Raw genomic sequence first — 27513 nt, forward strand, 5'->3', positions numbered from 1 at the left:
ATAAGCTCGTATTTAACTGAGAATACAAAAAGAGACGGGGCATAAGGTGGCGAGCGTAAGTATTGTATATCCAAGTGAAATGAGGGAAAGGCCCATACGCGAGGGAACGAATGACCTTCACTTATTTTATCTTAAATCGCTTGTTTTGTTGACTTCTTTTCGTCATATGTTATTTCGCGCGAAGTGATTATATTGAGATGAATAAACAAACGATGACGATACGGAAAAACCTTATAAAAACCTTCTCTTTAAGCAGAAAAGTGTATTTCAAGTGGGTATACATCGATGGAAGTCTCGGTTGTTGGACTTGCTACGTAATTACCGAGTGTATGGGAAATAGATCGGTATACGGTGCGATTATTGAAATAATCGGGCGCAGCCGCGATCGGCAAGAAACGAAAAAAGAAAATAGAACAATAGCGTAGGTCGGGTTGAAATCAATTCGTGTTGAACAGCACCCGATGCTCGTCATTAAATATACCCCTTCCTTGAAACGAACAAGCCCAACATTTGCACCGAACACGTTTCACCGGGCGCGCAAATGATCGGTAAAAGCCAAAACATCGGCTATATACAAACCGTATACGGAGCTACTACAGATACTCGTAGCAGATAGAGAGCCTCATCCCATTTAGGAACCCCCCCCCTCCCGGTTGGTGCACTTGCAATGGGAATTTCTCGCTCTCGCGAGCGCGCATAAAATGTTATTCTTCCCCATTCACCTGTCGATGCGCACTATAATGTATAGTTACACATGCATGCACTTACATAATACATACAATGGAGCTCTTGCAGTATATATATTTATATACGTCCGCGAGAGAAGCGCCTACATATATATAGGTACACGTGTGTGTGGATGCGCGTTACGCGAACGCCTCCCGTATTCATTCCTCCACTGTACGCGATAATATAATATTTATATGATGCAGTAAAATTATTTATACACACGCGTGTAATATATTTTCCACAAATACGTAACGAATTCCTCCTGCGAGCATCAGGTGTATTCCACAAGGCCTTTTATGTAACTCTGCATGGTTTGATTGCCGATTTTACGTATACATACGTGTTATATATACATACATGTTTTGTGATTTTAGCGCCACAATCATTGTCCTCCATACACCATACGTATTCGAAAGGAGAAGGACAAGGCAATCCCAACCGCTACGTACGATCCTGAACCGGTTGCTCTCGCCTCTCATCTCCCTCTCTTTCGTGTAACTATACAGTTCGCCCGAGCGTTCCTCTCTTTCGTTCTTTCAACACCTCCTTCTCCTTTTATTCTTGTGTATACGTATGTATATACACGTATAATCTCGCATATGCATGTGGCACAAGCATCACCACACTTTGGAGCAAACTGACCTCTCCACGCTGGCTGTTCGCGAGAGTTAACCGATTTCAGCACGGGTCCCCTGTACTCGGGTTATTTGTATGGTGCGTGGGCGGACTTGTCGATTCGGAAACAATGACCGCCCATTCGAAACTAAAATAGAAAAAAAAAAAAAAAAAACAGCAACGAACGTATCTCCGCGTCAATATATACGACGCCAATCATACTGCAACCCGAAATAAAGATCGGTAGATCAAAAATACTTTTGGATCCGTCAAAAAAAAAAAAAAAAAAAAGAAAAAAGTCCCGAGAGGACAGCGTCGTAAGGGCCCCCCACCAGGTTCTCTCACCCCCTCCCAAGAGCACCTTGGACTCGAGGGGGCCTTTCTCGATCGCGGGGCCGCCGCAGTGCAGCGACCGAGCGTATCCTCGAGAGTACTAGCTCGGTAGAGTCGCGCTGTGTGTATACGAGTATACGGTGACTCTGCTTCTTGGGTATAAAAATATATACACATACACGTTCGAGAAAACAGGTGTTCAATTGTTGAAATAAAAAAAAAAAAAAACAATGCGTGGGACGACGGTGAGCGGGTCAGAGCGGTGACGGACGTCGAGAGTACCAAGTGGAGGCAGCCTGTATTTGTGTACACAGTAGTATTAGAGTTGAGAAGGTGCCGCGAGTGCGAGTGACTATTTGTTTTTTTTATCTTTCTCCTCGTTTAAAGTAAAATTTTTATTCATTTCGTGCAGATTTGTCCTTCCCCTTCTTCCACCTTTTCGGAAACGCGAGAGGGATTTTTATCGTGACGAGTGATGTACACAGTTGGAGATCGGCAGAGATTACAGTGTGCGCCCGTATCTTCCATCTGTAAAGTACCGAAGTTAAGATCATCCGCAAATCCGTGAGTCATCCGCTGATCAAGTGGATAACTCTTCCGCGTGTGTTATCAACGGATAATTTTTTTTTCTTGCTTTTCCTAGCGCGTCGCGACGTAGAGGTAAACAGTGCTACAGCCGGTCCTCGCCGTAAGTCTAATCGCAGCCTTGGAGACTCGACGTGGAAGGGAGACAAAATAAACCAGACACGCACACGATACAGACCCGAGTGAGTATATACGATATAATATATAGCGTATTGTTGCTCCCGAGTTTAGTGTGAAACCTTCATCTTTTTTTTTTTACTTCCAACCCAACTAGTACACATACAATGGCCTTTGCGTTTCCTCCTTCGCGGGTGTATACACGACGCCTCGAGGAGGTGTCTGCGCGTTACTCCTCTCCTGGGAAAGATTTATCATTGTTCCGTGAGGCTCTGCTCAATGGGAGAACGGGGCGGCTCTGCGTGAGAAATCACGGGAGACGCGAGTTTTTTGTTTCCCAGCTCGTGTGACAATTAAGTATTCGCGCTGGGATACGATCGGTAGTAGGTGCCTATTTTTTTTCCCTTTGAATCACAAATTTTTTTTTTTTGGTTCGTGTAGCGCTACGTGCGTGGATGAGTTTGATTTCTAACTGTCGAGGTACTAAAGATGTAGTTGAAAAAAAAAAAAAAAAAAAATGAATGAAAGGAAGCTGATGGAATTATTGCATTAGTTATATTGCATACGATACATGTGATTAATAATGCATAAGGCGGTGCAAGCATGTGGATCTCGTTTACCGCGCATTCCGAGCTTTATGTAATTTAAAAATGAAAGTGATACGTATGTTGAATAATGCCTTGGTACGCTGCATCGTTGGAAATTTCAGTGGTTCTTTTTTTAATTAGACTTGGCTATCGATATTGTTTCAAATAGTTTGTGATCATAGTTTTTTTTTTTTTTTTTTTTTGGCAATAAAATGCATTATTTGTAATTTTTCTTACTTCTGTTTACAACGCAGTAATTAACAAAGTTTTTATAGTGCATTGTAAAATAAATTCACAAAACAGTGTGTCCAAGTGTTTGCGTAGAAATATTTTTAATTGGAAAAATTCAGCGGAGCATTGTTATGGATAAAAGTGAGGATAAAAAAAAGTTCTACAGTAAAAACGATGCACTGAGCTGTCGGAGTAAAATTTTATTTCTCAGTACTTTAAAATCCGTCATAAAATCGTGTCCAAATCTATTTTGTAGGTATAAAGTTAAAACGTGGATTTTATAAATTGTAAAACATAAAACGAAACTCATTGTGTCCAATTACAACGTCGTCAATCACCATCGTAATGATACTTTAAGATTCTTGGTATGCTTGGATTGGCAAACTTTTGCCAGAGGTACACATATATTTTTTTTTATCATCGATCACGGCCCAACATCGTGTTCTGATGAAACATGAGCATTTGTTTCAATCACTCTCTTCAGCATTCAATAACTTTTTATACAAATATGAACATTTCTGTGCACGTATCTAAAAATAGTAGTTAAGAGAAAAGGCAAATTGTAATTATATCTGAAAGAAGTCGGTACACTGACTTATTTATAAGAAAAAAAAAAAAAAAAAAAAAAAAAAAAAAAAAAAAAATACGAAAATATTCTGCGATGTTATTCAATTCATACAAAGAGATACGCATAAGCAAATCGACTGCCAAGATAACGATCGATAATCATTGTGGCACGATTATTTTTGTAATTAAACTTTGTATGATTCAAGTTTGCTTGAAATTCAAGAGTAATGTACGCCGCGTTCATAAATAAAACATAATGCGCGTGCAATCGGCTATTGTTTCTTATACAGTGGTATGACTCGTCGTTGAACTCGTGATTGTAAACTAGGTGTATCCGTAAGTTTTTAACGGTGCACTCTCACACTTGATCTACCGCGTGAGCTTGATTGAATAAAGTTTTTTTTTTTTTTTTTATAGTTTTGGGATCGGGAAAAAATCGAAGGTTACGCAAAAGTTTTTTCCTACCGTTGAATCACTCTCACCACTGGATGTCGATTTTTTTCGGCCTTGAAGTATATGTCATGTTTGCAATTGACATTTTGCTCTCAAAGCAGCGGAATACCAAAATGAGTGTCGTTCCAAGAGGCTAGTTGGGCTCATTATAAATTTGACATTGCCGACAAACCAAGTAAATACAATGTGGGTACACACTTTTTTCTCGATTAAAGGCAATTTTCGATATTAGAAAATAACTCATTGATACAAGTATCGCATAACGTTGTAAATCATACTTTTTTTTTAAAACAACAACATGAATAAATGAACATCGACGTGCACAGTGTTGTGTAAAGAAGTTGCTGGACTATAAGCTTGTGCACGTAGAAACGGTCTCTATACCAACTCCCACTTGAAAGAACAAAGACAATATTTTCAAACATCGTCTCGCAGCCTTGTGTACATAGGATTAATTGTTGTAAGTACAGCAATAAATCCATGTCCTGGGTAAATATGGTTTGCTTTACGCTGTTTTACGTAAGGCATGCAATAAACACGTCGTGTATACTGTGTTGTGCAGAGTAAAAATTTTTTTTTACAGTTTACTTTAAGTTACAATACAAATTAAAAGTTTCATGTAAAAATGGTTCTTTTCCACCTACACTTTTAGATTATCTTATCAAAGCAATATGAATCGTACTCGAGCAAATTTTCCCACATTTCGTAAGCTCCGAATACTCAATGTGGGTAAAACAAATTATTACGAAGCTCACCGAGGAGAGATGTTTGCATGATTATAAAAGTATATTTGCGGTGAATCACGTCAATGATGTTCTGGAAACTTTTACTTCTCGGAAACACTTGTACTGCCAACCAATCTATTTTGCAAATAAATTTTGTTTTTTTTTTATCAGGAACAAAAAATTGTAGTCTGTCAAGGATAGTTAACCAATAGCGCCCTAAAAGGGTACAACACTATTACACGTTTTTTATCATCTCGTCGTAAAATCTTTTAGAAAAAGCCTGTGAAAAAAAAAGTAAATTGGATTAAACGTACGACAAAAATTGATCCACATAAAACAACAGGTCATGCACCTCAAAAAGTTTCGCTAAAATTAACAACCTTGAATGAATAAATAAATTCACCGGAGACGCCCAGCGTAAAAAAAAAAAAAAAAAAAAAAAAGATCCACACGTTGGACGCGCACGCTTTTCCGACGAGTGCGAGCGAATGGAAAATAAAAAGAAACTCTCGGACCTGAGTTTTCGGAAAAAACCGTACGAGAACCGGCGAACAAAACTATATACCTTCGGAAGCATATGGCGCGACAATAAAAAACGATGAGCCGCGCAACTCTACGTGGGATCTACGAAAGGTTGGCGAGCACGTGGGGCTTCTTTGATTTTATTGAAAATCCGTGAGATAGTTATCTACGAACTTCGTGAAACATTTTTCGATCAATTGTAATCACTACATATCTATTTGCCGGTAAGAAAATGTTGACGCAAAATACATTATGGGCACACATGGGTACACAGTGCGATAGATGTGAATAAATTTTTACACGCCAAAAATTCTGATACGTCATTTTCTCGGTATCGTTCAAATATCCCGAACTTCAAACATTTGACGGCAATCCGTCGTCCAATGTTCCCAGCAACAAAAAAAAAAAAAAAAAAAAGTGAGGGGTTGCGTACGAAATAAAAGAAATTCGGCACACAAGCCCGTTACGTCACCCACGCGCGGTACATCAAAGTTTCGTGTGCACATCGCAGCACCGTTTCCATAGCAACGTTCGGACCGCGGGAAATTCCTTCTTTGTACACACACCTCGCTTCGGTGGAAAAAAATTAATAAATAACAGACGGTATCCATCTCGCCCCTGATTGCGTGGGTTTTGGTTGTGGTGCTGCGTGAAATTCGGCAACGAGCTCGGGAGGAAGTATACGCACGAGGCACGTGCCTTGCGACCGAAAGGGGTCTCGATAACGGTGCCAAACACGCTCGGGGGAGAATAATCAAGCTGGTGTCTCGTTTTTTACTCATACCGAGTTTTTGAGTTTTTTGATAACCCGCTGTATTATAGTCGGGGACTGCACTGTTGTGATTCAGTTGCGAGCGTATACTGTATAAGGAGGGTTTCAATGGTTTTCTCAAATGCAGAGAAAGCAGTAAAACTTTCAACAATCGTGTCAGGGAACTACTGAATGGGCATCTTTTTAAAAAATGTTTGATCACAAATTTTTTAAATCAAATTTATTGTTATCCTTAAGAGCTTGCATGTATCAAGAGTTGAAATTTCATGGATGAACAAAATTTGTGGATGAAGATGGTGAAAAAATTCGCGCCGTTTTCAGCTGACACTCTGTTGATAGTTTCATGGCTTATTTCCCTGGATTTTTGAGAAAATCATTGAACCTCCTCAAGCTTCCGATTTAAAGTCCTGAAAAAACACAAAAAAAATCGTCATTTACAGCCACATGGGGTAAGGTGTTTCAATTTGTAACTTTTCTTTCTGAATATTTACACGCTCACGGGGAAACAAAAGCCGTAGCCGTGCCAGAGGAAAAACTGAATCACTGCAGTTCACCAACGAGGGCGACGAACGATTTCATCCTTGTATTTTTCTTCTTATGTAGCAATGATTTTCCAAACAGGCAATATTCACCTCTGCGTGGCTCTCGCAAAAACACATCCACCCCAACACCCGACGCCACCTTTTGTTCCACGCACCAAGAAAAATTAATCCATCCAAATGTCCGGAGAGTCGTGGCGAAAAAATGACAGCCAACAAAGTTCATCAACCCGCCAAAGGATAAACACGCGTCATCGTGCTCGTACGCCTTGGCTTTTAAATAACAGCAATTTCCGTAATCACCCAAAGACCCCGTGTCGTCCCACGCGTACCTAGTATATACTACATGCGTTTGCGCCTTACTCGCGAGCGGAGTGCTGCTTTCATCATAACTTTCATAACTTGGAAAGTGCAGCACGCCGACAGGAGAACGGAGAAGGAGGACGACGACGACGAGATCGAAACAAGCCCGTCTTCGTTGTCGGTGCGGTGCTTATGGCTCGCGCGACGCCCAAAGCACGTATACAAGCGTGTGCTGGCGTTTCTCGTCGCGACAACCCGGCTGGATTCCCCTTTGAGAATATATTTTTAGTCGCGACGACTTTTTCCTTCTTTTCAACATTGCTTTTTCACCAACTGATAACCAACACAGTAGTGCGTGTTGAGTTCTAGGTGGTAGGTTGTTGCATAGGTATACTGCAGTTCTGATGATGTTAAGCGCATTGATCTAAACTTTGTTCAACAATGCGGTGTTGTTGGGAAACATGAACAACACTCGATTTTTCCGGCAACTCCGAGGATTCGCTCTGCACGAACTTTGATGTTGACACTTGATTAATACAATTAGATCTTCGCTACAAGAGACACGCAAGCATCCCGATTGCGTTGTCATTCAAAGGATCGTGTAAATCAACTGGTTAAATTAATCTCTGAGGTTAAATACCATAGTTTTTCAGGACAGCTTTGACGGTATTGTTCTTTTGATCAGAATATAATTATATATGTGCTTCGAGGAAAGCAAACCAACTCGTAGAAGGAAAGTCTAATTACCATTTCATTTTTTATGCTCCTACTTGCAACGAACGTTGTATCACTGGACCTCTGAACGGATATAAACATTTATGTACCGTTCCACAATCAACTGTCCTTTTTTCGTTCGCGTTTAACACGATTCCTCTTGACTAAAAATTATTCAAGTGATACAAATGCATGAATTCACCTTATTCTTCATCACACTCGTATATTTTAAAGATTTCGACTTTTTGATAGCGTTGCAGGTTCAAATAAAACAATTGGATCCATTCGGGGCCATGAGGCCATTTGTTCTCAATCCAAAAGATCTTTGAATTTAAAAACAATAAAAGTTGTGCAATTGCCACATCTGAACATGGTGTTGGTAAAATGTTCTGAAAATATTGACACGAAAGACTTGAAAATAATTCCAGGGTAGATCCAACCGTATACTTTTGAGGCGAGAAAAAAAATGGCTCTTATTAAAGAAAGGTCCTGCACGTATATTTGGAACACATGTACCAATTGCATTTTTCTCCACCCCAACCACAAACCCAGTTACGACAGGCTGCAATCAAATTGGTTGTACCCATCTTAAATTGATGAGTTTTCTCTTGAGCACCGCCCAATTCCAAAACTGTCTAATGCTGTGCAACGTATTGTATCTGAACACCCATATATATAAATACACGTGGGTGCACAAAGTGCTCCAGCGATGAGTAAATATTTCGAGCCTTCGGCAGACACAGTCTCGGGCAAGCCAAACGCTATTATGCTAATTTGAGTATAGCAGACGGAGGATCCATCAGTCGCACGCACACCATTGTGTGCACTTACTCTTGGAGAAGAGAAGCCTTGTGCTCCTTAGTTCGCACACGTGAAGGAACAATAGAGCACAGAGAGAGGAGGAGTCAGATACAGTCAAAGCAGGGGAGTCCTATAACGTGTAACAATAGTATACAAGTATAGCGATACCTGTGCGTCACTTCCCTCAGCGCTGCCGATTAGAATAAAATCTCTGCCCCGTGATGGCTTGGCTGATGATGCTGCTTTTATACAAACTGTTGTTGTTGTCGCTGCTGCTGTTGGGTAATGAGAACGAGATGTTTTGACGCGGTACATGGCGCGAAGATTTTGATTCTTGAGGTGATTGTAAGAGTAGATAGCGCGGCGAGAAAATCTGCCGGTGGATGAATGGATTTTTACGAGTCTGGCTAAAAACATCCCAGAGGAGTCGGTCCGATTTTTTGGAATTTCGGATTGTTTTGAGAAAATTGGCTCACGGTGTTAACTCTACAGCAGCTATTTGCAGCATAGATCATTAGAAATTTTTTCACAACCGTTTTTTGGATTATTTTTATTATTTTTTTTTTTTAATCGTACCAAATGGTCTGACTGGTATACAAGGATGAATGTAGTTCAGAAGTAGGTACTGGCAATTTATCTCTATCTTGTCACAGTTTCCGGTAGATGTGAAAACTAAGTGAAAGTAAAAGTAGTTAATAAAAAAAATGAATATCACTTGTTAATTTGTTATAATGGACGTACGTGGACTTCAAATTATTTCACATTGTGGTTAACACATGTAACGCCAACCATATTTGGTCAAATAAATCAGTCCATACAAACATGATACGTAGAAGATGAACTTGAAAAAGAAATATTGTTCACAAAACACTTGTTGCTTATAAAGTTATTTTTAAATTTGCAAAAAAAAAATAATGAATGACTCGCTTACTGTCACCTGAAATTTGATTAAATGAAATTTAATTAATAAACAATCAAAAAGTTCTTAATCAATTTTCATTTTATTTGTTTTCTTTCTACCGAACAATTTCCCACTGGGGACTTGTTTATTATTAATCAGCATTACATTTTACATGGAGTTCCATAAAAACTCAAACAACCAGTATTTTGCAGTGGAGAATGCGACGTAATTATCTCCATAAAGACGCGCTGATCAACACAAACCCACACATACATTTCGAAATAACAATAGTGTGACCACGGCATAGACGGGATTCCACGCGAGTCTCGAAATATTTTACGTGCACAAACCTACAATACTAGTACACTCTCCACACACGTACACAAGCATTCAAGGGGGATCCAGCTCGAGAGACGTACATATGAGGAAATCCATAAAAAATATCACGTTTTCGTCCCCCATTTTAATAAATAAAATTTTTTTGAGGCCCCCCTGTTGAAATTTGCCTCATTTCACTCTTAATGTCATGTACTATGAGGCAAAAATCTTGAACTCGTAGATGATATGTATATATACAATTTTAACATGTGAATCACTGAAAAAGAATGTTACTCTCACTGAAACCCGTGTTTAAAATTTTATTCTCATAATACATAACATTACGAGTGAAACGAGCCTTATCTCGAAGGTGTGCCTCAAAAAAAAAATGTTTTTTATTAAAATGGGGGACAAAAACGGGCCATTTTTTGTGGATTTCCTCGTGTAGCGAAGAGAAAAAAAAAGGGGAAATCTCACCGCTCACCGCACGCGTGCCATAAAGTAGGATGAATATATATGCCGACGCGAAAAGTACGGGCCGCGGAAAAGTAGCTCCGCACTCATTTCTCCCTCCCCCGCTCGTTCGTACATTGGTGCCATTTATCCGAGCGGTTATGGGTGACTGCATTCCTTTGGTCACTCGATTAGTTACTTATACATGTATACAGTACACCAAGCGAGTGCTCTCGTTTTTTTTCATTTCCTTCGGGCTCATATGACTGGTTTGAATTTTTTCAAATAGTTTTGGTCGATGGCGCGGTCGCGCCGTGGGTTGCTCTATTGGCCGATGGCCATTGGCTTCTCTTTTTCATTTTTATTCCTTTATGCACGCTTGGGTGGTGCGTTATTTGAGTTTTATTATACCATTGCAGTACCGGGTGGATTTGTCAGGGTGAATGTGTATACGTGCCACCATGAGATTCCAATTAACGATCTTTAATGGCCAATAATAATACCGCATCGATGAATTTTCGATGAATAAACATTTCGAATATATTACAAGGTATTTATAAAGATAAATTACCCGAATAACAGACTGTTGCCTTGTGTATCGTTCATAACGGCAAATATTCATACCGTTTGATTTTATAGTAAACAATAAGTTGTTTCATGTCGGCAGACATGTAAAATTGTATAGAATTTAATGCAACTAATCCCTCAACCCACAATGAATTCATCGATTAACATAACCATTTCAGATCTTGCGATGACTTTAATAAATTATAATAACAAAAGATAGGTTTTACTGCAACATTTATAAGTAGTTATTGTATCATGTGTATTTTACGTAATTTTGAAGCATTATAATCAAGTATAGTTCGGAAACAATATTTTAAATCAAATTATATCACATGCATTTTAAACATTGTATTTTTATAATTTGCACCTTCTTACCTTAGGATGAAAAAAAAAGTATGTGGTATTAGTAGTATAAGTAGTCAATATACCTGGTGTTTGATGAAACTAAGGCACTATATCAAATAGCACCCTTTAACATCAAAATTTTTATATTCGCAAAATTACTAAACTATTGCTGACTGCTAATGCAAAATTTTTAAAGAACTTTACAAACTTCTTAAAGTTTGGCATTTATTTTCAGTTTAATTGTTTATAAAAAAATATTTTAGTGCCACCAAAGAGTTTCGTAATCCAACCTCATGACTCTATAGTATCGGAAAATAGATACCACGTTTTCATCGAAATAAAATCAAACGGAGCAACATCGGATGATTAAATTCTTTTTTAATACCAGTTCTCAGACTGCGATCGCAAAAGCCTCTTGTATACACGCTTTTCATATCCCGAGCACAATACGGATGAAAATACGAAAGCAATAAAAAGCTGGCGTTCCCATCGTGCCAGCATCATCGGTATTGTAATGATCCCACGGGAAAAATCATATAATATTCGCCGAGTCGAGTCTGGAAAAAAAGCACCTCGATTCGAGTTTGACGTGCAACGTATATACAGGGTATATACCTGTAGCCGACGCTCATTTGGTTCGATAACGAAGCTAGTGATTCGCGTCGATAAAACGTCAAAAACAGCGGACAATCATTTTGCGGTACGTCGACAGGATAGCCCGAGTTGTAATAAATTTTCATCGAGTCGGACAATTAGTGTCACGTGCCATCGGACGCTATCGAACGTCGCGTCAGCGTTTGAGAAAAAAATCGACGACTCCATGGAGGGGAAAAATGATTTCGGGCGACCTTTTTCGTCCCCTTTTTCCTCTCACTCCTCGTGAAACGGACCAGTACAACTGCGGAGGGAGGGTAGAGTCGATGTCATAGCGAGGGAAATAGGATATTTTGTGCTTGTGGCTGCGATGAAATTCAGGGTTGGAGGGCACATTATCGGGTACAAAATCAGAATCTGCAAATATGCGTAATGATTGGAAGGCGTATCGGGATGGAGCTCTGTCGGGGATGCCTTCGTGATTATTTCAAATTCATTCCACCAGTGGGGCATTAATTTGAAATGACTGGGTATGAAATGTCGCTTTGAAAATAATCGTAATTTCGGACATCATTCGTACATTTAAACGGGGAAAAATAACTTGAAACTGAATAACCATACGGATGAATTCATCCACGTGTCCTTATTTTCGAGTATCAATATACAGTTGTAATTATTTATGAGTTACGTGTACTTACCACAGGCCATGTTCGGGATGAATAATTTTTAAGTATTGGACCCTGAAACAAAAAAGAAAAAAAAAGGGATTAGTATTGTTTTTTCAGGATATTTAATTGCAATAGTGAAAGAATAACGTAACCATAATGCACTTGGATTAAACTAATGTAAAAATAATACCGATTGAAAAAAAAAAATCCCTCTTGGCAAGCATTACTCCTTTCAACGAAACAATCAATTTTCCATTCGACGATTTATTACAGCGCCAAGTCGACAAACTCGTAGGCAGGACGCGTGTCGTATCGAGAATTACGAATAATCACCAAGCGCAGCAGTTTCGCCAACTGTACGCGCGCCACTCGATATTAAAAAAAAAGCCATTATCCCTCTCTTTCGAGCGATTGAAAATTTCATTAGCACGATATATCCCACACCAATGCACTCACGGAGGAAAAAAAAAAAAAAAAAAAAAAAAAAAAAGGAGTTAACCACACACCGAACATTTGAATTCCATTAATCTCCGCACCATCATTATCATGAGCTGCAGGAGCATTAAAAATTCATCAATTCTTTCGATCGGCTCGCGAGCGGGTGACGTGTCTCTGTGCTCCTCCCCCACTGATGGCCCATTAACTTAAAGCCTCCACCGATGCCGATCGAATTTCGGCGACTTGCGCATTATGAGCTCACAATACTTACAGGTATACCTATTTATACGTTATACATAAGGGCGCGAGTGTGGCGGACACAATGGACAAAAGTGAGCCAATGTCAAAGTCTGATTGCACGTTTGGCTTTGCAATTGGAGTTGGTCGTCTCCGGACGTCACCTGGTCTCATTTCTCCACAGCTATATATACGCTCATCGGGTGTGCGGTCGAAGCTCGAATGAATTCTTCGGCGACTCCTGCAGATGCCAAAGTACTGAGCAATAAGCGGCACAATTGTTGCGCAATCGAGACGTTTGTATAACGCGTCACCGACCATTTACCGATTTATACCCACCAATGACCAATTAAACGTGTATACACGGTGAGGGGAGGGAAGAAAAAAAAAAAACAAGGATAAAATACAACATCCCGAGACCTCGGCTGTATCCGTCAATCACCTATATACATATACACGCGGATGCGTCATCTCTCTCGCGTGTATCCGTATGGAAGGGGGAAAAAAGGACCTTCGATAACCCGCGCGCCACTGCTGATTCAGAAAGCCGAGACTTCGTTAGCGATTTATATCGCTATCCATCTATATACATGTACACGCGAACCGATTCCCTCGCTACGCGTTTCTCATCTTTGTACGTACACGTTTTCGAGGATGTGCACACGTACGCGTGCAACCGATATAGAATCGTACATATACGCGCGTCTGGAGCGCCGAGTCATCCTTTCGAGCGAGCGAGTTAATTTGTTGTACATGCATACATATATTATACGTAATGAGGTATGTCGCTGGTGATGAATATTCCTAAGCTTTTATAATCATGTGCATGTAGTTGATTGGCAAACGTTGACTCGAGACCGCGTAGTGAGGAAATCAGCGGAATTTGGAGAAAAGAGGTGACAAATATTGTCCTGCTACAAAGTGGAAACTAATGCTTGTATGGTCCATTAGCGTATCTTTACTTTATTTCTCGATGATACGGCGATACGAGTTACATCGGTCGGTCGCGCAGATCGGGTTTGCCGCCACGTAAGAGCAGATGCAATTAAAATCGTCCTTTCATCCAAGTGTGTACGTATATTATATACATGGACAAAGACGCAATGATCCTAATGGTATTCCAATGAAAAATCGGCTGCGCATTTAACATTTGTGCGACTGGGTGTGCGCGTGTAAGGCAACCGCGAGGGAAAACTCGACGGGTATATTGTACGTACGGGTATATATACGTGGCGTCTATATTTATGTGAGCGTAAAAACACAGGCGGCAAGAAATATCGCGGTCAGCGTTGAATCCAGGCAAGGTCGGCTTTCCCGGCGAACTGGAAACGAGAGCTCTAAGCTGCTAGTCACTCGTGATTTATTAAAGATCGTCGCTGGCGTGCTCCGCGGCTACAAGGGCTCATCCGACAGTGCGTATAAACTCGGATTTGGACGGGCTCGGTGTTTATGTAACATGTGTGAGTTAGACAGGGGCTACTTCGTGCTTTAACCATCTCATTAAATTGATTTCCACGTGGAAATGTTTTTAGTCGCCGCGGCTCTTTGCGAATGAGGATTTCTCTCTATTTTGTTTCATTTTTTGCTTCAAATTCATGTCGCTTCATTGTACGGCAAAATAAATACCGTACGTCATTGTGATTATCTGACGTTTTTTTTACAAAGTGTCGTATATGCATGAAACTCATTTAGCCGATTTATCCTTGATTTGTTGGAAAAAAAATTAGACTCAAAGTATGACTGAACAGACGTGTCATTAAAAAAAAAAAATTTGAAATTGATTTATAGTAACTTTTGCACCACAGTCAAAATTTTCTTTTTTTTTTCAAACAGGCCATGAAACACCTATTTCAAAGAAGCTACTTCAAAGGTATTTCCTTTGGCTTCACATACATTAAAAAGAGAGATCAGAAAATATCATAAAAGGACGACGCTATGCCAAATACGTGTAAAACGTACAAGCGATGCAGACAGGGCGAGTACATTTGACGCGCTTTGGATAATTTATCTGGACGGATAAAAAAGTCGTGGTATAGCCGCAAAAAAAAAAAAAGAAACACATACACACACGAATGACAATACGAAGAGAAAAGGATAGCGCACGGTAGTGCTTAAAAGAACACAACGAGAAAAAGTGCAGCGGTGCACGTTACAAATGGTATACACGTACAAGTAGCACCGCTGATGCTCGCGCATTAGCATGTGGTTTAGAGCTCTCGTGTGCTGAAAGAGAAAGAGAGCCGAGGCGAGTTAATAGGATTTTCAGGTCAAGCGTAAGCTTCCTTATGGTATATATATATATATATATATATATATATATATATATATATATATATATATATATATACCAAAGAGTGAAAAAAAAAATAGAGCAAAGAAATCAGCAAACGACTGTGCGGTGCGTTTCCAAGCGCGTGTTTTATTCTCACACGTACCTGATGCTTCTTTTCTCACCAGGGAAGTACGTTTCGTTTGTATTCTGTCCGACTGTGTCGTTGGATACAGAGAAAAAAAAAATTTCGCCCCGTGTTAGAAACTATGCGTGGCTCGGTAAGTGTATTGATTAACAGATTTCCGTCTGCCGACTTCCGTTTATTTTCCCGTACATGAATAACATGTTACATATTATGTTATACGAGGAGGTAAACGTGTAACGTCTTTGTATACACAAGCAAACGTAGTGGTAATTGAAGGACCGATTTCCCTCCTTTGGACGTTATAATTGCGTTTTCGAGCCCGAACGCGCCGTACATAATTACCGATCATTGTCGTTGATGCTATTTCAAAGGTGTTGGTGAAAAATAAAAAAAAAATCCTCCCAAAACGAGGCTCAATTAGGTATGTCCCGGCAGCGTGGGATCCTCTAAATCGCCACAATCGACGACATAATCGTTGAACTCGCTCGTATGCCGATCACGTGCATCTATCATGCACTTATGCGATTTTGAGATTCGACGCATACACCGGTGTTGGACACTCCGATAACGTCACGTCCGATCAACCCAATAGAGATAACTCATCGATGACTCTCTCTCTAGTATATCGTATCACCAGAATAAACACCGCGAGGCTGCACAGCGCGACCGACCTTTTCGTTGCCCATTAGTATATCTTTTTGCCTTTCATCCCATCATGGCGAAAAACACATTCCTGTGCACGATCCTTCGTAAGCATTCACGTCAACACTTTCCAAGCGAACCGGCCAAGGCCATCGTCCCGCTTGTACGCCTACGTGGCGCTCCATCGGTTTCATTACCGACGCTTGAACCCCCATATTGTTACACAAAGGTACTCGTAATGCCACGCCGTTACTTCCAATTACGGCTGGACCATATTATTGCACGGGCATACGTTGTTGAGAAGCGACAACTTTGCACTCGTGCATCACAGTCGGCTCGAACTCGATATAACATACATTACACGTTTAATTCGTGATGGCTAATAAAGAAATCCAAGAGAAAACAGCACTTTTCCCATTGTGAGCGTACAGTTAAGCTTTCGCTCCTGGACACACTCGACCGCAATAGAAAATAACAACTCGTTTTTTTTTGTCTTTCTTTTCTCGCAGCAAAAAGACCCGCAATGAAGCCAAAAGTCAGCTTGGCCTTGGGCTGCTCCTGGCTGCTCCTGGCGCTCACGGCAAGGCCGAGCCAGGGCTCCCCGAGCGGAGCGCCGCTCTCCACCTGCGACACCATGACGCCCCTGCACAAGGACAAGCTGCCGCAAGAGTCGAATGCACCGTACCAGCTGCTGCCGTCCAGGGGCCAGGGCAGGATACGGCTGATCCTCGGTAGCCCTGAAGGTTACGGGTACGAGGGCTTCATCGTCCTGGCGCGCGACATCGCTACCGGAGAACTCGTGGGCGAGTTTAGCAATCTGCCCGATGACTCGGCGCGACATCTCGAGTGCACGACCGGGCTGAAGGTTAGTTAGAGGGGGACAAGTTGGGAAATCATAATATTATGTAATATATATGTATCGAGGAATAATATTTTTTTTTTTTTTTTTCTATCGATTTAGAACGCCGTAACTCACGTCAAGCCGCAGAGGGTTCACAATCTCGAGCTCGACTGGGAAGCGCCACCGGAGTACGAGGGAACCATCGTGTTCAAGTAAGGCGTACGATAACTGTTTCTTTTTTTTTTTTTTTTTTTTTTTTTTTTTTTTTTTTTCCAATAAGAATAAAAAAACCCAAGTGGTTGATGGAAAAGGCCAATTGTTTCGTTTTAAAACTGTACGTTTTGCGTGCGAGCGTTCTTGAACAATCGAGTGCCTGTAACGCCGGTAGTTACACGTGCATAGGGGTGCTTTCTCTTTCGGCACTATCACGAGCGAGCGCGTGTGCACCTTTTTTTTTCCTGCTCGCTTGCCTGTGGAAAAGTTCAAGTGCGAGAAATAATACAATTTTCGCCTTTCCATTGCTCACAGCTCATTGGAGCGCTCCGTGGGTGTATTGGCTTTTTCGATTGCCTATTGGATTTTTCGTTCTCGAGTGACTTTTCAAACGATGTCTCATAGTAAAATAGCACTGCTGCGTTCATCAAAATTCCTTTGCACAATTGTTTCAAGTGACTTTTGACTCGATGAGTGCGCGGCTCCTCGAGCACAGATACCAGTGATGACACACATTCATACGAGTGGAGCTGTAAATTTGACCACTTGCGCAAAAAATGTGTCAAAATATGTTTCTCTTTTTCACAGCTCGACGATCTGCAAGACGTGGGACGTGTTTTGGGTCGGCGTTGAGTCACCCCGCATATCCGTGGTCAAACGTTCCATCGAGATACACTCGACCCCTTCGACTTACACGTTCCCACGCGTCACCACTCCACCGTACTACAGCCCGACCACGGAGAACTCGGTGAGTACGTCCGTACATCTCTGTTTTACGAGCGGATACTTTTTTTTTTTTTTTTTTTTTTTTTTTTTTTACTACAATACACAGGTATGGTGACGTGAATTGTGGAGGACACACGCATAATTATAAGGGTGAAGATCCAAGGGTTGTACATGTACACGTTTAATATATAAATAAAGTACTAGCGCAAATTATTTTTATTTTGGAAAATTAGAGTGACTTTTCGGCGCGCCCGTGCGATATTTGGAGGGGGGAAAAAGGGGACACGTGTGGGCGCGGGAGAGCTGCTCGAGCACGCGAACGTGCAACTATTTTAATTGCATCGGTCGCCGGGAGGGAGAGTTTAAGGAGCTTAATTCAAAAGTATACACCTACTCGCCGCTAACGCGCTCTCTCACGTGTGTGCACCCACGAGGGCGGTGCTGGCATTTTTTTTAATTCACGAAAATTAGATGTTTACTCGGCTGGGCTTCGTATGGACGTTTTTTCCAGCAAAAATATAAACATTTCGAGACAACGGTGCCCAGCATTTTAATTGTAGTGGATTAATTTTGGAGTTTCGATTAATCACGATTGAATCGTGCTCCACACGTTTGCCCGGAGTAAATCGCGAAAAAGCTCAAGGGGAAACGCTTTGCGTTTTTAATTGAAATTTCACTCTACGCGATAATATTTCGAACGAGAAAACTCGGGGTTAAAAGTGTGTTGAATTTCAAACAAAATTATACCTAGACCCTCGCGAAGCGCGGGCGAAAAGCTTTTGCTGCACAAGTTTGTTTTTTTCCCGACAGAATGAATTCCTTTTTATAATTTAAACGTCAAAAGTACCTTTGGGCTTGTTTGCCTTGGTAATGGAATCATCGCGAATTGATACAATAGAAAACGATATGTATACCAACTTTTTTTTTTTTATTGCTCTTACAATCCATCAGCGCAATCTGCTCCAAGTATTTATCTCGGAGCCACAAACCAACATCTGCCAAGCCAAAAGCTTTGTTTTTCCGGCGATAGTACGACCGAGTCCTCGTGCCATCTCGGTTGTGCGTACATAGAAGGAATGTAAAGTGGGAAAATTGCCCAGGCATACAAACTCGTGACCATAGTTTTCAGCTAAGTCGGGCGGATTTACTTTGCCCTGCAGTAAATCCTCTACTATCAACCTGGAAAAAGATGCAGTAAAAACAATGTACTTTCGAGATTATTAATTTTCAGCTCCTTATACTATTCCAACTTGATGCCGAGTCGCGAGGTACAAGTAAAAAAGTGGGATTCAAAAAGATTATTATTTACTTATCTCGTGACATTTCAAAGATTCCGAGGTATATATATATATATATATACACAGAGCGCGCGGTGGCTCGGTCGGCTATGTCGTGGATTGGCACGCGGGAGACCGTGGTTCAATTCCCGGCCATAGTGCGACTTTTTCGGGCAAGTACCTCTGTGATATTTCACATGTGCTTTTTCACCACGCAATGCTCCTCGAGGAGGGTTTAGGCGACCTTCTCGCAGCAAAATTGCCTAATTTCCCCCCTACCCTCCTCCCAGTGATGGGAGGCCTCCCATCCCTCTTCCCTTCCTTCTCCCAAGTGCTAAGTGCCCATAGTAGTGCCCTTATTAAAAAGGAGCCGGACGTAGAGCACTATAATATAAAAAAAAAAAAAAAAAAAATATATATATACACACGACCCCATCAATTAAGCGAAACAAGACACATACAGTGGGCCATAAAATTCTCTGATAAATCACACCAAGATTTAATTTTCCCGTCGGGCACTTCATCCGGACACTAGCGGCGCTCGGCGTTAATATCCTTGCTCGTTTTCTCCTCTGCAAAGTCTCCTCTTCCTGCTCTTCGAGCCTCCGTAAATTGGAGGTGCGTTCAAAGGAGGGAGAAAGGGGAGAAAAAAAGGAAATTCTAGAGCACACAGTTACGCTCCGGAGGATCGATCTTTAATTGAGCACTGCACTCGTAAAAAACAAAAAGCCTTTCATCCCCTCGCAGTTTCACGGCTGACTATCGCACTCGAGTCCATTAGAGCGCGCGTGTGTGTGTGCGAAAGGGAAAATTGGAAGATTATAGCTAGAGATTTACCAAAGCACAGAGTTTATCGGGTAATTTGGTTGGGGAGAGGGAGACACGTGGTAATTTTGCAAATTTCGCTCGGTAGTACTGCAAAGTTTGTGTAGCAGCTACGCGAATTTGGTGTTCAATCGCGCGTGCGCCTGTAAATTGAGCCGTTTTTCAGCGAATTATTTCAATCTCTGATCAACCAATATTTATACACCGTACACCTAGGAAGGGGGGGAGGTGGGGTGGGGCACCGATAAGAAGCTCAAACAAAGTGTCAACAGGAGCGCGAGAGCCAGAGAGGGAGCTCCGGGTCGCTAAAAACTTAATCTGAATATTTACTCTGTAGTATTCCCGGGTGGAGCTCGAACTCGCTTATCCGCACGCCCGCACGGGCGCTTAATCCGCAGCCCTGCTTAGCTGTACCACTTTGAAATTTCCTCCTCTTTGCTCCCTCCCTCCCTTTCTCTCTATCTCTTTTGCTTCCCGATGTCGAGACTTTAATTTAAACTTGCGTCGCGCGACAATTTTCGCCCAACTGAGTTGTACAGGTGTGTGTTATACCTGCACTCGCGTCAACGGGGCTTTGAAGCTTGGTGTCGTTGTTAACTTGTGAACGAGTTATATGACTGCTGGGTGACGTTGAAGGATTCTTACGTCCTCTTTTTACGCGATCTTATTGTAGCCAATCGAGGACTAATTTTTTTTTTTTTTTTTTTTTTTTTTTTTTTCAAGTATCTCGGTAACTGGAGAAAACATTGTTTTTTTTTTTTTATTTTTTCGATTAGTACAGCGTGTCCTGTATCGTATTATTTTCAAATGTGACGTACTATTGATTCATGGCACGAAATGTTGCAAATAAACGAAAGCACCAAGTGGGAATGCAACAAGTTATTATTTTAACTGGGTAAATATACAAGAAAAACCAGTAGCCCCAATTGAACGTTTTAAATTCAAGGGAGTTGATTTAACTGTACCTCAAACGGTTTTTTTCATCTTCAGGACAACGACGTGAACGACCTGTTCTACGAAGGCTGCGGCTCCGTGAAAAACTGCTTCGGAACGCCCGACCTCTGCGTGGACCAGAAAAACTGCATGGCCGCGGTCTCAGTTCTGGTCCAGGGCGAGCGGTACGTCTTCGAGATGCAGTCCCGCAACTCCAAGTACGTAGCAGTCGGGCTGTCCGAGGACAACAAGATGGTAAGACTCAATCGTTTCTCGTGGCAAACATTAAATCCCCCGTTGGTTGTTACCGAAACGATTATCACGCACGCAGGGAGACGACGCCGTCGCCGAGTGCGTCAACGAGGACGAGAGGGTGGTCCTGCACACATCCTGGAACGAAGGCAAGCATAACATAAGGCTCCCGAAGGTAAGTGCTGAATACATACACAGAGCCAGAAGATGAGACTCACACGCCTCTCGTTCTTTTCTTCGCAGAACGAAACTTCGGCGGCAGTCGAGCTGGTATCGAGCTCCATCCAGGACGGCGTGATCAACTGCAAGTTCTTGCGCAACAAATTGACGACGGTGCAGGGCCAGCGGTTCGACCTTGTGGCCAAGCCTTACCACTTACTCATCGCCATCGGAAGCGATTTGAAACGTACGCCCTTCTTTTGCTATTCTTCTTTTTTCTTTTTTTTCTGCTCGGGGAAAAGTGTGTGTCATGAATCGCGTGTGCCAATGTAAAAATAGACTACTCGAGATGTGTACAGGCTAACCAAGCTTTTGTCCAGTTTTTGATAAGCAATAACCCAACGTCAATGTCTTCGACAGCAAACAGCGTGGGCTACCACGACCTGGCAATGGCGAGCTCGGCCGAGCCGAGATTCCTGTCCGACGTCGGCACCCTCAAGTCGGCCAGTGAGCTCCTGACGCGCCTCCACGGCGCCCTGATGATAGTCTCCTGGCTGGGCACCGCCTCCGTTGGCATGCTCCTTGCCCGTTACTACCGGCAAACCTGGCTCGCGTCCCAGCTGTGCGGCAAGGACCATTGGTTCGCGGTACGACTATTGCTTCTCATGCCCCCGCCTTTCGAGTCACGGTTTCGTTTGTTACTCAGGAGGGTTGTCCGAGTTCCAGGGGTGTGCTTTATTTGTACCGTGTTGTTTTTAAGTATACCAATTTTAATCAATTCAAGTGGCATGCAGTTTAAAAAAAAAAATTTTTTTTTTCAAATTCTTGCCTGTGGTCGTAATTTGTACGAAAAAATGATAAAAAACGTATTTTTTGATGAGCCATAGTTTTGTAAAACACCACAGGATATGGCATTCAGCAAAAAACAGCCGCAACATAATTTGCCATCTGGGGGAGTACGTGAAAAATGAGATTTTGCGCACCGTCTGACCAAACTCGGACTGTTCTACTGATTTGCCATCCAACCACACAAGAATGTTTAACCAACAGCAGCAGTAGTAGTAGTAGTAATTTTAATAATTTGTAAAATTTATGCGCAGTGGCACCGGGTGTTCATGTTCCTGACGTGGGCGATGTCGATAACCGCGGCGGTCCTGATATTCGTCGAGGTGGGCGGCCTCAGTACGGAAGTGTACCATAGATCCTTCGGCATAGCGACGAACATCCTCTGCTTCGTTCAGCCGTTCATGGCGGTGATGCGGCCCCACCCGGGCGCCCCGAGGCGGGCCCTCTTCAATTGGGTCCACTGGCTCGTCGGCAACGCCGCCCACGTATGCGCGAGTGAGTTACGCACACACGCGCCTACCTTGTAATTGCACTGGAATGCGAGAGTGTACTTGTGGGCTTCTTCAAACGAAAGAGGGGGGGGGGATGGACGAGGTGAAGCCCGAAGCGTCGAGGGAAAGTTTCAGGCCGAGAGCTATCCATCCCGACCACCTCTGCTTAATTGAGGACGCGCTGGGGTATCCTAGTTTGAGTTTGACTTTGACGCTTTGGGGCGGAGGGGAAAAACTGCCTTTGGCCTCGTTTTTGCTACCTACGCGAGTAGCAGCGTCAAAGGGTGTTTTCATAGATTGCTTTGTCGCACTTTTAGTGGGTTCATTGCGGAATGTCAATCGGATTCCGGTTTTTTTTGGTTCTAACCCTTTTCGCTTGGCATGCACTCGGGAATTGCTAAGATATAGTTATTTCGAAAAATCCTCACCTCTTTGCCTTTGGAAGCGCGCCAAAACTTCAAAATCAACTCGGCGATGCTTCAAACGGCGCGGAAAATCAAGTTTCCCTCAGGGAAAAGATCCGCAAACGCAGTTAGCGGGTCGATTAAAAGCGCCTCGGCAAGTTGATTGTTGCGAAAGGGGCAAAGGTAAGTCCGTCCGAGTGGAGGCTGAGCGCGCCACGTGTATACATATACATGCATATAGGCTTTCCTCGAGCTCTCGAGTTTCGGGTTACCAGCTAAATTGATAATCGGATGATTCGGGAAAAGGGGGAGAATCGGGGCGGAGTTTCAACTTCGTTAATATCCAATCCAGATTTAAACACGGGACGACTTTGCTCGTTAGAGTTCGAGACGCGCGTGGCTTTGTATCAAAATAACGAAGGGCCGAGGCGCGTCTCTGGAAATGCCTGATAATTGAAACGCGTGGCAAACTCGCGAGTGGCGTAACGAAGTTTCATTTAAGGCCGCTTTGGGACGACTTCAAGTTTGTCAAAGCTGTGGCTGTCAAAAACTACCACCCCGACAAGTATCCTAAAGCTTGTTTAACCAAGAGTGAAATAGCAGGAAAATTAATATATACGGGCTGCATGAAAAAAAAAAAAAAAAAAAAAAAATTTTTTCATTGGCTTTTTTTTTTCTTGCAGTTATCGCCATATTCTTCGCCGTGCGCCTGACGAAGGCAAAACTGCCGGACTGGGTCGACTGGGTACTCGTTGGCTACGTCGCCTTCCACGTCCTGACTCATCTGTTCCTCACGGTAAGCTAATACGGCGGCCCAGCCCTTAATTTTCGCTGCTACGCCCGTGTGCCATACCTAAAACAACTAGTAATACGCAACCAATTACTTAACTACATACGTTTACCAAAGAACTGCACTCGCGTTGGATAAATAGTTTACACATTCAGTATTTAATTTTGGTTTTACGATTAAATACATCAGAGTGGGTGCGCGTCGAAATATCGACAAATTAAATTACTCGTAGTCTCTCTATTTGCATCGCGCGCGCAGACGCTTCATCGTTACGAAAGCGAAACCCCAGGCTGGTGATAAAATTTCGTTAAATCTGATGATAACGCGATAAAACGGGTTTGTTACAATCGGTCACTTGGTTAAAAATATACTCGACCAATTTCGTAACGCGGGGTACTGAAAGCAAAAACTATATCACCGAACGCGAAAATCCTTTGGCGTGCAAGTGTCAAGTTAACGTCAGACCAGCTCTGATGTCATAACGAAATGGCAGTCACAGCGACGACGGGTTCTCGGTGAAATTTCCTGCTCGTGGCGTGGCTAAAGCTGTACAGCCCCGTAAGACGCGCGAGCGAGTGAAAGACGCGTTTTACGCGAGAAAGCGCAGCAGAGCAGAGAGCTTCAGTCGGTAGAGCGTAAGATTTGCATTTTTTTGCAGTTCGCCGGCTGCGCATCGGACAGACAGGGCAGTCAGAGGGTGAATTCCTTCCCCATGAAGGACGTGCATAGCCGGAATTCCATGTCGCACGTGGATGCCAGGCGAGACGCACCGGTAAGTTGGTGGAAATTACGCCCCCATACCATATATCCTTACCCCTTTTTTTTTTCATTAACATTTTTCCAGCGCAACTCTATTTGATTAACTGAAAAAAACAGGCCACTCGGAAAAACGTGCTTTTCCCACTGAAGATTACTTTTTTCCGAGTGAAAATTATTTTTCCTTCTCCCTGTAGGATCTCGCATTATTTATTCGTGATGAAAAATTATACGGGCAGAAAAAAATGGGAATTGATTTTTGCGCTAGTTGAAAAACCTTTTTTTCTCTCACGTCAATTATCCCCAACTTCATTATAACGTTGCTTCTGAATGAAAGGCAATTATCGGTTAAATAACGAGATTGTAAATACTTTGGAAATCAATTTATAAAAAATTTTACGAGAAACGTGTAATTTAGTACGTATGAAACGAAGATATGGCGCATAACATTATCACGTATATAAACTGTACTTTTTGTGAAGGTCGTGAAAAGAAGAGATGATACTCTGGGGACGTGCTTTACGTCTCCATAATCGTATATTATCATAGAAAATGCCCAAATTTTCATGCGTTTTAAAAAACTTACAATAAAAAAAAATCTCATCTCTCGACAAACGCAATAATCTTCGATCAGTAGTAAGAGTCAAGCTTTGGTCAGACATGGTACAAAAGGTTCATGCTGTTCTTTAAAAATACTGTAAATTCATAAACTGCTGGTTTTAATTTTGCAAGTAGATTTATACTCTGCAGAGTATTTAATTAAAAATGTGCTGCCTCACAAAGGAAGGTGACAGTAAATCTCGAAACATTAACGATAAAACCGAGGCAGCGACGCGCTGTGTACGCGGCGACTCTGTAATTACGTCAACTCCTCTTTTTCCCCTTTAACGCAAAAGTTCGTCTCGCCTACTCGTGCAAATAACTTTCATATTCAAACAGCATTAACAGTTTTCACGGGCTCCCCATTACCTTTCTCTCTCACCTCTACATAGCCCACGAAGCACCTAAATACATAAAAAAAAAAAAAAAAAAAAAACACTGAAATAAGCTGGATGCTTTTTAAATTGAAATCCCTCCGTCAGAGAAAAAAGACGAATGAGCGTGGAAAAAGCAAATCCTTTCGACCGGGTTCAGCTGGTAATTAGCGGCCAATCGATAGCAACGTCAGTCTCGATTTCCGCTCTATGTAACACCTCATTAGGAGGTCCCTGCAATTAAAAAAAAAAATGTTTTTTTTGTTAATTCCTCAAAATTTATAGGGCTCGGCTCTCCGGAAGCTAGTCTTCGGCATCTACTTCCTGGTGATGGCCGCGGTGGTAACGGCCCTCGTACTCATCGTCGTGTTCGCCCCCATAGGCGACTCCTGGCGCGACCTCGTCAACTTGGTCAAGAACAACTAGGAGGTTTCATCGCGCGCAACGGGGCATACAAATCTCACATCGATCCGCAGCTTCGAGGTGTACGTCAAAGCGTGTGCGTGTCATAATGTACCTCGAGCTCGTTGTTAGTCTTTCGCTGTACAATATATACCCGTACTTTGTGTACTACGTGTCGCGCAACCCCGAACTTACGCACTACCTTGGTTGATTTACATGTACATCACTTGTTTCCGGTGCGTGTGCCATAATGTTAAGCCACTGCTGCCACTTGCTCCGTTTTCTTTCACCTTTATCATTATTATTATTACTACTACTATTATTATTATTAATATTATTGTTATGGTCAATTTGCATTTCCTCCACGCGAACGTACTACGCTTTCGCGTTGAACTACGTGCTTGGCACACAGAAGAAAGGGAGGGGGGGGACCTCGTGGCCCACTACTCGTATAATACAGCGATTGACCTAAATTCATACATCAAACGAGTGGCTTGGAAAATAAGACAGAAAAACACACGACACAATGTTACTTTGTAAAAAAAAAAAAAAAAAAAAAAAAAAAAACCGATAACCGAGCAATATTTGTAAGGCACATATCGCTACGGAGACTAATTCGCGTACGGTTATCGCATCGTTCACGTTAGACGCTGGACTGCACTTCGACGTAAGAGCGAAAAGTGTTCGGTCCTGTAAAACGCCGGAAAGGAGTGCAGTAGCAGAGTGGTTTTGTACGAGGGGTAGAAGTAGGAGAAAAAAAAAAAGGCTAGAACAGGTAGAAAATGGTATTGCACGGCTACGGGCAGAAGAGAGAAGCTGATACGCGGTAAGGAGCTTTGCTTCGGGAAGTGCAGCTCTTGACGATCGCCAAGTCCGTTTTGTAGATTCTTTTTTTTTTTCCTTTCTTTCTCTCTATTGATTCGAGCGCTCGTCGGTGAAGAGCGGACACTTCGTGCGGCCATTTTCTGCAACGCGAACGAGGAATCGCCTTACGTATTTACTGCATTTTATCACTTGTTGGTATTTTTATTCGTTAAGTGCGTAAAAGATAAATTGGTGTGAGAAGAGGGCACGGACAATATGTACTTACTTTTAATTTTTCCTTTTAAGAAAATTGACGTTGCTATGTTTACAATTTGATAAAAGCTCAATGTATCTGTAAACAAAATACAATTTTATTTATTTTTATCACGGAAAATCAATGTTTTCTAAGAAATTGCATTGTAAAAGAAAAAATTAGTTTTGTAGAAAGAAGCTCCTCGGCTTTAGTGTCATTTTTTTGTAAAAGGTAAGATTAAGTCGGGAGGTTTTTTTTTCTCATTTCTACCGGCTGGATAGGAGATTGGAAACGTGAATAATCTTTACCCACTCAAGCTTTTCGTTGGAATCGAGATTTAATCTTAAGAGAAAATACAAGAGTTTCCTTAGAACCTTCAATTCTTTAGTCTTCA

General features: G+C 42.0%; 1 protein-coding gene across 1 annotated transcript; it reads left to right on the forward strand.

The window, feature by feature from the left end:
- Nucleotides 1-2103: 2103 nt before the first annotated feature.
- Nucleotides 2104-26820, forward strand: LOC106640639 (ferric reductase 1). The gene is made up of 13 exons (XM_089591118.1): nt 2104-2241; nt 2321-2444; nt 16683-17038; nt 17135-17226; nt 17816-17975; nt 21046-21243; nt 21320-21415; nt 21484-21646; nt 21820-22046; nt 22500-22740; nt 23824-23936; nt 24589-24702; nt 25946-26820. Exons 3-13 carry the CDS (start codon nt 16697-16699, stop codon nt 26084-26086), a joined length of 1887 nt encoding a protein of 628 aa, XP_089447244.1. The 5' UTR covers nt 2104-2241; nt 2321-2444; nt 16683-16696; the 3' UTR covers nt 26087-26820.
- Nucleotides 26821-27513: the final 693 nt, after the last annotated feature.

The sequence above is a fragment of the Copidosoma floridanum genome, unplaced genomic scaffold, assembly GCF_036245765.1.
Source record: "Copidosoma floridanum isolate Cflo_tuat_1 unplaced genomic scaffold, Cflo_Japanese_pri ptg000013l, whole genome shotgun sequence".
Taxonomy (NCBI): domain Eukaryota; kingdom Metazoa; phylum Arthropoda; class Insecta; order Hymenoptera; family Encyrtidae; genus Copidosoma; species Copidosoma floridanum.